Source organism: Penicillium canariense (assembly GCF_028826845.1).
Source record: "Penicillium canariense strain IBT 26290 chromosome Unknown utg000003l_segment0_segment0, whole genome shotgun sequence".
In the NCBI taxonomy this organism is placed as follows: Eukaryota; Fungi; Ascomycota; class Eurotiomycetes; order Eurotiales; family Aspergillaceae; genus Penicillium; species Penicillium canariense.
This window is the reverse complement of record NW_026622730.1, coordinates 600,895-613,797: the sequence shown is the minus strand read 5'-3', so window position 1 is coordinate 613,797 and position 12,903 is coordinate 600,895. Positions and strand designations below refer to the sequence as shown.

At 53.6% G+C, this 12,903-nt stretch overlaps 6 protein-coding genes across 6 annotated transcripts; 4 read left to right on the top strand and 2 right to left on the bottom strand.

Moving 5' to 3' along the window:
- Nucleotides 1–200: 200 nt before the first annotated feature.
- N7482_005066 (uncharacterized protein) lies at nt 201–1,908 on the top strand (the record flags this gene model as incomplete). Its single annotated transcript, XM_056687191.1, has 2 exons — nt 201–527; nt 589–1,908. The coding sequence occupies 2 exons, from the start codon at nt 201–203 to the stop codon at nt 1,906–1,908; spliced, it is 1,647 nt and encodes a 548-aa protein (XP_056542746.1).
- A 1,123-nt stretch (nt 1,909–3,031) lies between these two features.
- N7482_005065 (malate synthase) lies at nt 3,032–4,654 on the bottom strand (the record flags this gene model as incomplete). Its single annotated transcript, XM_056687190.1, has 1 exon — nt 3,032–4,654. One exon carries the CDS (start codon nt 4,652–4,654, stop codon nt 3,032–3,034), a length of 1,623 nt encoding a protein of 540 aa, XP_056542745.1.
- Nucleotides 4,655–4,939: 285 nt separating this feature from the next.
- N7482_005064 (uncharacterized protein) lies at nt 4,940–5,334 on the top strand (the record flags this gene model as incomplete). Its single annotated transcript, XM_056687189.1, has 2 exons — nt 4,940–4,953; nt 5,007–5,334. 2 exons carry the CDS (start codon nt 4,940–4,942, stop codon nt 5,332–5,334), a joined length of 342 nt encoding a protein of 113 aa, XP_056542744.1.
- A 1,525-nt stretch (nt 5,335–6,859) lies between these two features.
- N7482_005063 (uncharacterized protein) lies at nt 6,860–7,275 on the top strand (the record flags this gene model as incomplete). Its single annotated transcript, XM_056687188.1, has 3 exons — nt 6,860–6,945; nt 7,016–7,047; nt 7,109–7,275. The coding sequence occupies 3 exons, from the start codon at nt 6,860–6,862 to the stop codon at nt 7,273–7,275; spliced, it is 285 nt and encodes a 94-aa protein (XP_056542743.1).
- A 497-nt stretch (nt 7,276–7,772) lies between these two features.
- On the bottom strand, nt 7,773–9,646 carry N7482_005062 (uncharacterized protein; the record flags this gene model as incomplete). The annotated part of the gene is made up of 6 exons (XM_056687187.1): nt 7,773–8,776; nt 8,833–9,105; nt 9,165–9,195; nt 9,253–9,390; nt 9,445–9,475; nt 9,531–9,646. The coding sequence occupies 6 exons, from the start codon at nt 9,644–9,646 to the stop codon at nt 7,773–7,775; spliced, it is 1,593 nt and encodes a 530-aa protein (XP_056542742.1).
- A 792-nt stretch (nt 9,647–10,438) lies between these two features.
- Nucleotides 10,439–12,901, top strand: N7482_005061 (uncharacterized protein; the record flags this gene model as incomplete). The annotated part of the gene is made up of 18 exons (XM_056687186.1): nt 10,439–10,524; nt 10,580–10,613; nt 10,689–10,758; nt 10,816–10,888; nt 10,942–10,973; nt 11,025–11,089; nt 11,141–11,212; nt 11,265–11,379; nt 11,429–11,507; nt 11,556–11,590; nt 11,646–11,707; nt 11,758–11,782; nt 11,838–12,039; nt 12,089–12,166; nt 12,223–12,351; nt 12,406–12,553; nt 12,613–12,691; nt 12,741–12,901. The coding sequence occupies 18 exons, from the start codon at nt 10,439–10,441 to the stop codon at nt 12,899–12,901; spliced, it is 1,545 nt and encodes a 514-aa protein (XP_056542741.1).
- Between the last annotated feature and the right edge of the window lie 2 nt (nt 12,902–12,903).

Genomic DNA, 12,903 nt, shown 5'->3' with positions numbered 1-12,903 from the left:
ACTATGGGTTAGTTCACCCAGAAATTGTGTACATTACAACCTCGCAACTTCTGAATGCTCACTTTGATAGTGCGCCACTTCAATCGCTTGATTCGCACTCGCAGAGCTATACCCACTCGCCTCATAATTCAAACATTTTGATGGTTTACCTTCTATCTCCAAGAGTATCCTTCATCGATCATCAGGTTCATATCACCTACATGACGAGGCACCTCAGGGTTCCACTTTCAGCAATTGAACCTCAGATTCAAAACTGGAAAGCTTCATCCGAATCCAATGTGCTAGATCAACTTCTGACCTTAACCGCTGAGGAACATGAAGCATTGAATTTTATGGAGATTCCCAACAATAAGTCCCAATTCGCTATATCAGACCTAGAAGTACTCGAATGGGTTCATATTGGCAGATATCGCACAATCATTGCTAGCATGGAGCAGAGTAAAGTCAGAGACATAGTATTGATAACCAGGGTGATGTCCAAGGAGCATTCGACGTCAATAAAGAATGAGGATTGGACAAAGAAAAAGGTGAGCGAAAACATACAACATCCTGATCTAAGAATATTTGAACCATCAATGGTGAACTCAGCCAAGCGTTAACTACTCAAAGGCTGGTCGCAAATACCCTATCCTCAGCAAGTTAAAGCCCACGACAAATTCAAAACCCAATGATCAACAAACACAGCGCAAATGGCCACGGTGGAGATTCCCTATTCAACTGCAGTCAGCTTTCAAACAACGACAAAAGAATTTCAAGACGAATAAAAAGCAAGAAGGAGAAGCCAGCATCGCTTCTTTTTCTACGCAGCTGAGAAATACTCTAGATCATGATATCTCCTCTGAGGATGCAGGGAACCGAATCAGTGCAAGCAATACGTTGCCACTTCCTCTTCCCATTGGGTTAGAGTCTGCCCCATCTGAGGAACCTCTACAAAACGAGTCTCCGTTTACCTCGCAACAAGAATCAGCCATTGAGGCAATCCTCACACGCGTGCTACAAAGTACAAACATGACTGGCCCCTCTTTGTCTCCTGGCTCACCCGGCCGCGATTGTCTACCAGGTGCTCAAGGCCCGCGAGGTCCACCTGGTCCTCCTGGTCCTCCTGGTCCTCCTGGTCCTCCCGGTCCCATCGGCCGCGCCGGTTCACCAGGTGCCCAAGGCCCGCAAGGTCTGCTTGGTCTTCACGGCCGCGACGGTCTTCCCGGTTGCCAAGGCCCGCAAGGTCTGACTGGTCTTCCTGGCCGCGACGGTTCACCAGGTCCCTCAGGCCCGCGAGGTCCACCTGGCCCTCCCGGTCCCCAAGGCCTGTCAGGTGCGACTGGTCTTCTCGGTTTCCTAGGCCGGCCCGGCCGCGATGGTTCACCAGGTCCCCCAGGCCCGCGAGGTGCGCCTGGTCCTCCCGGTCCCCAAGGCCTGTCAGGTGCGACTGGTCTTTCCGGTCCCATGGGCCCGCCCGGCTACGACGGTTCACCAGGTCCCCAAGGCCCGCGAGGTCCACCTGGCCCCCCCGGTCCCAAAGGCCAGGTAGGTTTGCCCGGCCGCGACGGTTCAGCAGGTCCCGTAGGCTGGACCAGCTACAACGGTTCAGCAGGTCCCCAAGGCCTGCCAGGTAATTCTGGTTATCCCAGTGATCCAGGCACGTCAAGGCCGCATGGCTATGACGGTCTACCGGGCTTCGATGAATCAGCCTCCAGTTCCAGGGAGAGTCTTGCTTCAGAGAGCCGTATTGAAGACAATGGCACACACAAGACCCACTTGAATCCCCAGAGTTTGCTTGGGGAAGATTCATTTATGGCAAGCGTTTCGGAAGGCGATATTGAGCATGGCGTCAGTTCAGGCGAAGAGACTATTGACGTGGATGATGTGAACAGAACTGTGGATCACCTATTGGATAGATATACTATGTGAAAGCGTTAAGAATTAGGTAGTGGTTACATGGACATTACTGTCTGCAGGGCTAGATTTATAAAGTTTTCCTAGCAAATTATGAAAGCAACCGGTGCGAGGCGACGCTATCTGCATCATTGGCAGATATCATCAAGCATGTTTGTATGGAATTCTGTCAACTCTGAGAGAGGTTAAATACCGGGAGTTTTCCACAGCAACTGGTTATTCAGCAACCACCTGCACTGCTAACTTATGGTAATTGTCGGAACATTCTCGGAAGATTTGTGATTTAATACGCAGTTTATAACCCTGGGCCATTACAGATCCTCACTCGGACGCACGCATTTAATCTACCTCAGTTATCAACGGCGATCCTTGATACTAGCCCGTACACGTTTCCGACTACAGTATCTGACAGATCTCAAAAGATTCTTGCTGTGTGTAATAATATGTAACAGGTACTGTAACATACGCGGTACATCTTATGGTGCCCTCAAGATAATACGGCCTGCTCACTGATCCATCTACGCTAAGGCCTTGGCAGTAGATCCAGAAGACAGTGATCGTGTGTATTGGTCAAGCCGATTTCGAGAATGAACTATATCCTGCCCTCTTACAGTGCGGGAGTAGTGGAACGTCGAGACGTTCCCGCGTCCTACAGCCTATAGAAATAAGCGGGGTTTCCAACCAAATACAACCATTGCACGTGCCCTGGTATTGACTCAAGATTCGCGGCAGCCAAATCTAGAACAATTCACTCCATCTGACCGTGGAAGTCCACCCATTAAAAGTATCCTGGTGACTAGAGGCGCCCGAGCCCCAATCATAAATAACCTAGACCTCACCTATGCGTCTCCCAAGGCTAGAATTCCAAAAAATGCTTGCAGAACTAATCGATCAGCTGGATCGCGTGTGGAAACTCATCGCATGGGTTGGGAAGCGAGATTGATAGCTACTGGGATACAGATGCAACCGTGGCGTAGTTTTGTGGGAACTTCAATTCAAGGAATGTTATACAACGATGCTAATTTCACTATGAAAAATTGACGGAACAAAAAGGAAATGATGACCAAAGGAAAGATATACGGAAAGAAGGGTATTCATAATCATGACAGACCATCACCAGCCAAGCCATCAGCTTTCCTTACAGCTTCGCTGCAGCGCCAGGCGACGAGATCTCGTTGTACAGCAAGCTGGTCAAAAAGTCTGCATATTCCTCGCCAGTAACCTGGCTGGCGAAGTAGCGCGCCGCAAGCTGGTACTTGTTACCCTTGGCACCCTCCGCGGCCAGGCTGTCGGCCTGCTCCTGCAGCAGACGCAGGGCATACGCCTTGTCCACTTTCTTGCCCTCGGCAGTGCTCACGTTGTGGCGGACCCACTGCCACAGCTGGGAGCGGGAGACCTCGGCAGTGGCGGCGTCCTCCATGAGGAAGTTGATGGGCACGCAGCCGACACCGCGCAGCCAGCCCTCCATGTAGCTGAGACCAATGTTCAGGTTCTTGCGGATGCCCGCCTCGGTGATCTTGCCGGGGACATTGGTGTTCAGGAGGTCGTTGGCGGTGATGTGCACGTCCTCGCGGCGCTTGAAGAGCTGGTTGGGCGTCGGCATGTACTTGTTGAAGACCTCGGAGGCGATGGCCGCCAGCGCCGGGTGCGCAACCCAGGTACCGTCGTGGCCGGCGCGCACCTCACGCAGCTTGTCGGCGCGGACGGACTCCATGGCCTTTTCGTTGGCGGCGGGGTCGTTCTTCACGGGGATCTGAGCGGCCATGCCGCCCATGGCGTGGACGCCGCGGCGGTGGCAGGTCTTGATCAGCAGCTTGACGTAGGAGTCCATGAAGGGCACGGTCATGGTGACGTCCGAGCGGTCGGGCAGCACAAAATTGGGGTGCTGGCGGAACTTCTTGATGAAGGAGAAGATGTAGTCCCAGCGGCCGCAGTTCAGGCCGGAGCTGTGGTCGCGCAGCTCGTAGATGATCTCGTCCATCTCGAAGGCGGCGGTGATCGTCTCGATCAGCACGGTACCGCGGATGGTGCCCCGTGGCATGCCAATGTAGTCCTGAGCCAGGTTGAACACGTCGTTCCACAGACGAGCCTCCAGGTGCGACTCCATCTTGGGCAGGTAGAAGTAGGGACCGGCGCCGCGGGCGACCAGCTCCTTGGCGTTGTGGAAGAAGTAGAGACCAAAGTCAAACAGACTGCCGGAGATGGGCTCGCTGTCGACGGTGAAGTGCTTCTCCTCCAGGTGCCAGCCACGGGCGCGGGCGATGAGGGTCGGCAAGGTGCGGTCGGTGCGGAGCTTGTACTCCTTGCCGCCCTGCTTGAAGTCGACCTGGCGGCGGATGGCATCGTACAGGTTGACCTGGCCGTTGATCATGTTCTCCCAGGTTGGGGCGGAGGAGTCCTCAAAGTCGGCCATGTAGGTCCAGACGTCGGAGTTGAGGGCGTTGACGACCATCTTGCGGTCGGTCGGGCCGGTGATCTCCACGCGGCGGTCCACCAGACCCGGGGCGGGAGGCGCACCCTTCCAGGCGTCGTTCTCACGAATGTGCTTGGTCTCGGGCAGGAAGTCGATCAAGTGGCCTTTGTCGATCTCGGCCTGGCGGTCGACACGGCGCTGCAGCAGGGCCTTGCGAGTGGGGTTGAAGGTGCGATGCAGGATGGCCAGGAAGGCACAGGCCTCCTTGGTCAGGATCTTGCGAGCATCGTTGGGGATATTCGCCAGGATGGCGACATCCTTGAGGTGTGACTCGACAGGGGCGGTCATTTTGATGGCGGTGGCGGGGGGAGACTAGGATATAGATCGAGGGGAGAGATGCAAAGGCGTATCGATAGTCAATAGCCCATCCAATTGATAAGGGTTATCAGGATGGAGGGATGCAGGGATGGATGGAGAGTTTACAAAGAAGAAAAGATCAGAGCAAATCTTATTTCCCAGCGCCGTGGCAGGACTATATACAAGCAGCGTCCACCCGCCCGACCGAAAGGCGGAGATAGAAGACGTCAGAGCGAGCGAGGAGCCGCGGTTGTTCGCTCCTCCCGCGCGCGGCCAATGGCGGGCCTGCGGTGGGTCCCGGCTATGCTCTCCTGCTGGCTTTCTGCTGACTCTCTGCTGGCAGAGCTCCATCGACCAATCAGACCCCAATCAGACCCCAATCAGACCCCAATCTGCCCCCCAATTCAACTCGTGTGCACCTGACTTTCCCGACGGGAAACTCCCAAAGCTCCCTCCACTCGGCCGACATCGCCCGTTCCCCGGACTCTCAAGCTTCTCAGCATCGACGTGCGAACCGGCGCACTGAAGGCGGTCGTGGGCCCCGAAACACTCGGGATGCGCCGCATACCGAGTCCCCTCGCCGCACGACCGGCGGACTGCCATCCGGGCAGGGCTGCAATCTCTCGCCCGGATCGCAGCACGGTCTTATAGTTTTCTCGCTCGAGTCGTGATGACAGTCCGCAAACAAAGTTTCCGTCCTGCACTTGTCCCGATCCCTGGCCACCCCCGGCCCAGAATCACCCCCTAACTCACCCGAGGGTCGCTATTCTCCTGTTTCCCCCCGCGTGCCCGAGCTTGCCAATTAGCCGCGGCTCAGCCTTGAGATAAGGTCGCGGTGCAGAGCTGGCCCCCGTCGGCTTCACTCGGTCCAGCCAGGCTGAAGAGTCTGACCGACTTGTCCCGGCTTGTGATGCGTGCAGGATGCCAGGGCTGCCTACATGTGATGCGGCATGTGATCTTCACTCCGTCAACATCACGGCGGGAACAGCTAGTGATGACGGAGTCGATCATGCAGGTTTCGGTTGCAGCTATATATATACCTCCACCCCGGACTCGCGCCCGGCCCTCGAATGTCTTGCCTTGCCGGACCATAACGTTCAGAGCGAGCTTGCCGTCCGCAAAGTCTTGGCTTCGTATGAGAAGCACTTCGAACAATAGAGGAGCGACGGTCGTGGTATAGTATCAGCCTTGCCCTAACGGTCGACAAATCCCTTTGAAACGATCGTGGTATACCGTCGCGCGCCTCTCAAAGGGATCACTATTTCAACGTAGCCTAATCGCGCAAAGAAGAAAAAAGAAAGGGTAAACCTCCAGCGATGCATACACCAGTCGATCACCGTGTCCTTCCCACGATGACAAGAAGATGGGCAGCGTTACCGATCAACACTGCTACGTTGCTTTGCCATGAAAAGCGATCTTAGTAGAGGGCATTTAAGTCCAAATCGGCACGACAGAGATGTACTTGGGTACATAGTTACAGCAGTTGGTCAACGCAAGTCTTCTCCCATAGTGCCTGTGCAGACTACCCTTAGAACCTGGACCACGACGGGGGCCGGGGGCCGGGGGCCCGCCTTGATCAGACGGACTCTTCTCGCGTTGAGCTGGTTTGATTTCAGGCCCTAGTGTACCTAGTCATACCGTGAATCGCTCATATGCCAGGACTGGCTGGTATAGAGAAGCATCACCACACTCTATGGCGAAGCAGTTAAATCTGTTCATCTCGAGCTGCCAAGTACAAGGCGGCGGTTGAACTTTCTTGCGTTGGGGCTGTGCAGGGCCCGCGGGGACACGGATCACTCGGTTAGCGGTTAGCCAGATCAATAGCCCGAGAAGTGAACTGGCCGTCCGCCATGCTGTAAGTATGAAGCCATAGCAGGCATGCAACGCAATGTCTGGGTACCTGTGATCGCATTACCGTGGCAGTCAACCGTGGTCTGCCCCAAGGAAACGCTGCTATGGTGTGGCATGATTCGTTACATAGCCTTGTTGCAGCACTCGGTTCTCCACGTCATGCAATCCCCGCGTTCCCGCATTCCCGCAATCCACAACCGGCGATCTTATAACTCCGCCGCGCCGACCGGACCTCACGCGCCACCTTGTTCGATTTCATTTTCCACCAAATCTCTACGCTGAACGCCTATTCCATTCTCTCCCAAACATTCCATAACCACCTCTGCCTCCATGAATCTACACAACATGCCGCAATATGCCCTCCCGGGAGCCAACCAACCCCACAAAACCCACCCGACGGGCCCGAGCCTTAAGCCTCGGCATGGGCGCTGGTACGTGAAATCGACCCCTGGAAGGCCCCTTTTCCCAACGGCCCCTTGAATAACACGGTTTTCTGGACAGGTATATCCCCGTAGTCGCTGCAATCGGACTCGGTATGTGCAACACCACCAATCAAACTACATATCTATGATCGGCGGCTGATGGTCTAGGTAGGGTTCGCCGGCTACAACTACTACCAGGAAGCCAGATCGCGCCGCGAGTTCGCCATGGCCGAAGAGGAGAAGCGGCTCGCGCGGAACCAGCAGCTCATGGACGCATACGGGAACAAAGACAGTATACACGATGTGCAGCACGCGCTCGACACCTACCGTGCCCGATGAACGGTTCACGGCGCACCCGGTTGCGCTCCGGTGCAGCCGGCTCAATCTCCTCTCGTTCGCGATGCTGGTTTTCGCGATCAGGGGGTTTTAATGATGCATGAATTGAATTTTTGGGCTTATGGCGTTGGCGTTTTGGGTCCTTTCAGGCTGCATTCTCCTTTTCCTGGATTGCATGGACTTTCTGCAAGTTGTCCGCCCTGGGCGAATATCTTTAAGTGTGCGACACTACCGACACGGAGACAGATATTTTATTCCTCTGGCGAATTCATAACATTTCCTATATACCGATCTCAGAAAAAAAAAATTAAAATTACAGACATAAGTTTACATCCCTCTTTCTCGCGGAAACGGTTGCATCAATAGCCGGGTGAGGTTTTGTCCACCGCTGGAATCCCGAAATGAAAGACGTACTATTCTATTAGGGCTGTCCGCTGGAACATGCTCACTTCAATCCACCCCCACCAGCAGCTTCACGGATTAAGTACACTGGAAGCTCCTCAGCTGCTTTCGTAAAAGCTGCTCACGGACCACCCATCAAAGACACTATAATCTGCCAGCGGCGAACTACCATACAACTTCTCATAATACCGGCGGTTCCCACAGTCCTCTGAGGTATCCGAGATATTCGCACATTTATCGCCCAGCAGCGCCGCAATCTGCTCGGCCGCATCCCGGCCCTCAAACCACGCACCGTGCAGGAAGCCAAAGTACTCCGCACTGGTGGCCTCGCCCGCGAACCAGAGCCGGTCCACGTTCGCCCGCAGGTTCTCATGCATTTCAAGCGTGGTGGATGGCGGCCAGTTGGAGTAGCTGCCGTGCGCCCAGGGTGTTGTGGACCAGCGCGGGTACATGAATGCGGTTGGCTCGGGAATGTCGAGGTCCGGGTACATCTGGCGCAGGACGGCCATGACTTCCTCCTTGGTTTGCTCGTCTGATTGGCGCTCCACGCGGTAGGCTTCTTGCGAGACGACGGTGACAAAGATGATGTTTGACTCGGGGATGAAGCCGGGTGCGGAGAGGGATTGCCAGACTGGGTAGTAGCCGCGGGTGGTGGGATCCGCATAGAGGAAATACTGTGTGTCGCGCGGCCAGAAGGTCTCGTTGAATTGCAGGAAGATCTTGGTGTACGTGCCCATGGTGAACTTCTCGATGGCGGTCTTCTTCCAGTCTGGGAACTTGGGACTGAAGGAGACGGCGTTGTTCTGGAGCACGCCCAGCGAGAAGGTGCAAATGGCGTAGGCGGCGGACACGCAGCTGCCGTCCTCCTTGTAGATGGTCACGCCGTCGTCGGAGTAGGTGACGTTGGTGACGATCGAGTTGAACTGGACACGCGGGTCGTTGTCCTTGAGGAAGGTCGAGGCCTCCTTGATGATAATTCGACTGTAACCGCGCTGGTCCCAGACGAAGTTGTTTTCGTCGCTGAACTGGTTGAAAGTCAAGTTTTCGCCGGCGACGCCGAAGATGAACGAGCTTTCATCGGGCGCGTAGGCATCCTCCCAGTCTGACGTACAGTTTAGCGAGATAGTTCAAGAGACAGCTTGCAGTTGGACATCTTACCCCACTCCCACCACTCGACTGCCTGCCGGGCCATGTCATCTATCTTAGGCCGCCATCCAGCCAGGGCGAAACCGGTGCGAGCTGTCTGGTCCTGACCATTCTGGGTCAGGAGGACTCCCGCTGCTTCGGAGGCATCGTTATATAAGTTCTCGAACTCATCCAACAGGGATGAGTAGTCCACATAGCCGGTCTCGTTGTACGTGAGAATCGAGCTATAGTCGGAGTAAGTGTTTTTTAGATTCCACTTCTTCGCGAAGGTCCAAACGGGGTTCTCTAAACATGTATGGTTAGCCAGGTTAACCACATTGGAGACCTCAGTGGGTCGATCATACCAGGACCGCCAGGAGATCCAAGTCCTTGCACCTGTTTGATCCAAGTCAGTCATCGTGCTATCAAAAGGCTGGGGTGATGGTGGCTTACCCAGTTGGCTCCCAGCTCCACCGTGTAGGGTTTGCCATTGGGGGCCTTGCCAAAGTCTGTATGTGCAACACGTCCACCGAGGGTGTCGCGATACTCAATTATCACGAAATCGTGAATGGACGAGTTCGACAACGCTTGCTATAGGGTACGCGTGAGCATCGCGTCTCTACTTGACTGGAGAGGGGATCTTACTGCGGCGGCGACACCAGCCATTCCACCTCCCCTGCAAGATATCAGCCCAAAAGGTTCCTTGCAGAACGTTGTATTGGAGGCCTTACAGAATTGCGACCGTGGTCTTTTTGCACTTCGCGTTATCGTCGCGGGCCTGGGACACCGACGCGGCGCATGTTTGCGCGGCAAGCGCAGCCGCCAACAACCCCTTCTTGTAGAACATTGCTGCAGGACAGCAGAGAATGCAGGAACAAAAGCAAAAATGGCGACACAGCTATTGCAAAAATCCAAGTGTCAATCCGCGCGGCGACACCATTACTTATAATTAAGGACTAACCTGCGAACGGAGCTGCGGTGGAAAGGAGTACATATCTCCGAAGGTTATCAGCAGATCCACCCGATACCGCGGTGGAGATCTGCATCTATGCCGCGTCAGGCATGTTGACATATATTGCAGCCATGCAAGAACGCGTGCCTGGGCTAGCTTACACCGCTGCTAACTTTATAGAGGGAGGTCCATGCGAGGATTGCCAAAATAGGGAGGGCAAGCCGGGCAGGTCAGGAACCGGGTGATAAGCTTTGCGGAGAGGGCAGCTCAAACGAGCGGCGCTGGGGGAGGGGCTGCGATAAGACCATTCTGCAAGCGAGGATGCTGGGTCGGCGACTTTAATTGGCTGAAATTCGGCTAGCAATGGAGTGGGGGTGTCCATTAAATTATTAAATGGATAAGTGGATATCGAGTTGGTTGTGCTGTCCCACCGCGCAGATGCGATTGGTGCGTGTGCTGATAGCCATCTTCTTGGCCGTCTATTCCCCGCGTCCTAGCGAGCTGCAACCCTGTCGGCGCGATCCGTGAGGAGAATCAACGAAGCCATGGTTTTTCGCTGTTTCGGGCTCGGAATACATACTTAGGTGCATCTCCTTCTGACTTTTTGTTTTCATTTTGTTCGTCCTTTGTCTCGTTTACTAGCACCTTTTTTTCCGTGTTTCTCGCGCTATGAGCCATCCATCAAATATGAAAGCAGGTCCATTGCAGGACGATGATGCGCAGCTGGCGGCCATGGGCCATAAGCCCGAGCTGAAGCGTCAGTTTTCTATGTGGTATCATCTGCACCACGAAAATTGAAACTCCGACGACATACTGATCAAGAAATAGGTCGATGATGGGACTAGCGTTCGCTGTACTTAATGTAAGCGTCCTTCTATCCACAAAGGCGGCTATGCTTCCAATCAATCATTTAGTTAATCACTAACCTCTCATCTAGTCTTGGACCGCTCTTTCGGCTAGTTTGTCAATTAGTCTCACATCCGGAGGAAGTACAAGTGTCATCTGGGGTAGGTCAAACTGGATAGCCGGACTATGCAGGGATACTGAGTAACAGTCGACCACAGGCCTTGTCACGGCCGGATTCTGCAACTTGTGCATTGCCACCTCTCTGGCAGAATTTCTCTCTGCATATCCCACGTACGTCTCGTACCCTTTACCTTGATTAAGAACTCTAGCTCACATTTAGTCAGTGCTGGTGGTCAGTATCACTGGGTCGCTGTTAGTATGTTATACCCCGGTCCTTCACCGTGAATACTCGCTCACCACCTCCCAGTCGCATGGCCAAGATGGGTGCCTATCCTCTCCTGGATTACCGGTTGGATTAATGTGGCAGGATGGGTAAGCAATGCGAACCCATTTATCGACGCTTGCCAGCTAACCATCCAGTAGGTCGCTCTCGTAGCTACCAATTCCCTCCTCTCGAGCCAGCTCATTGTTGGATGTATCTCGGCCATGCATCCCGTAAGATTCGTTATGTTATCTCCGTCCTGCCATTGACTGACAAGAGAGTCAGGATTACGTAGCACAGCGGTGGCACCAATTCCTCATTTACATTGGATTGACGATCGGGGCATTTGTGATCAATGCATTCATGAACTCCATCCTGCCACTCATTTACCGCGGTGCCTGTATGTATCTTCCCCCTTTCAAGTTGTTATTTGAGGCTAATTTGCAAAGTTTCCTGGTCAATTGGCGGTTTCGCGATTGTCTCCATCACATTCCTCGCGTGCGCTTCGCCTGACTTCAACTCAGCCTAGTAAGGATGATCCTGGCTTGAACACGGGAAACCTTGCTAATGTGTTAGCTTTGTGTTTTGTAACTTTGTGAACAGCACAGGATGTGGGTTTGGACGATGAATGGTCATCACATCACTAGCAATGCTAACCTCGAGCAGGGCCTGACGGCGTCGCATGGTTACTTGGACTGCTTCAAGGTGGACTTGGCGTCACTGCTTTTGTAAGTTGCTTCCAAAATTGAAATAAAAGACCCCAGGCTGACCCTATTAGGATGCTGTGGTCCACATGATTGAGGGTAAGACCGAGGCGTCAGTTTGTATTCACAAATGACAAAATCTAACTGTTGGCAGAGGTTCCCAATCCATCGATTGAAGGACCCAAAATCATGGTCTCGTGTGTGGGTATCGGTACCTTCACTGGATCTATCTTCTTGATCGTCCTCCTGTTCGTGGCGGGCGACATGAACCAAATCACTAGCTCTGCCGCCGGTCCTCTCCTGCAAATTCTTATTGATGCTACCAAGAACACGGCTGGTGCAATCTGTCTGTTGATGTACGTGATTCGGTGACCATTTGGCTCTCCTTTGCTGACAATCATGAAGGCTGCCTCTCGTATGCTTGATTCTCGCTATTCTCAGCGTGATGACCACAAGCAGTCGAATGATTTTTGCTTTCGCACGGTGAGTCATCCTTACAATATAGTGATGAGAGGCCTCCAGATTAACGGTATACACAGCGATGGTGGTCTTCCTGCGTCTCGGTTCTTCGCCACTGTTCATCCCAAACTCAAGCTGCCCCTAAATGCGCTGATTTTGACGGTGGTCGTGGTCATCATTTTTGGCTGCATTTTCTTGGGGTCCTCCAGGTAAATACTCTCTGTTCTCCGTAACCATAACGAGCTTTTTGGTTGACTTCGCAGCGCCTTCAATGCTATCATTTCCGCCGCAGTTGTGGCTCTCGACCTTTCCTACGCCATGCCGATTCTCGTCAACTGTTTGCAGGGTCGGCGAGCCCTTCCCGAAAGAAAGTGGAAGTTGCCCACCGCCGTCGGGTGGTTCGCAGATATCGTAAGTTCTCATGGCAACCCTCGTTGTATTTATCGGTTGATGCTGATTGAAAAAAAAAGATCTCGCTTGCATACATCGCCCTCACTACTGTTCTGTTTGTTTTCCCTCCTTCCAGCACCGTTACTGGTAGCAGCATGAGTAAGTGGATCCCTTCACAAAATGACACAGCTTTTACTAACATGCTCAGACTATGCTGTTGCTGCGTTTGCCGTAATCATAATTATCTCCATTTTCCAGTGGTTTGTGGACGGACGAAAGAATTTCACTGGTCCTCGCGTGGATATAACCATCGACGCTTTGGACACCATGCCCACCCATGAGGAAGAGCCCACAACTCACGAAAAATAGAC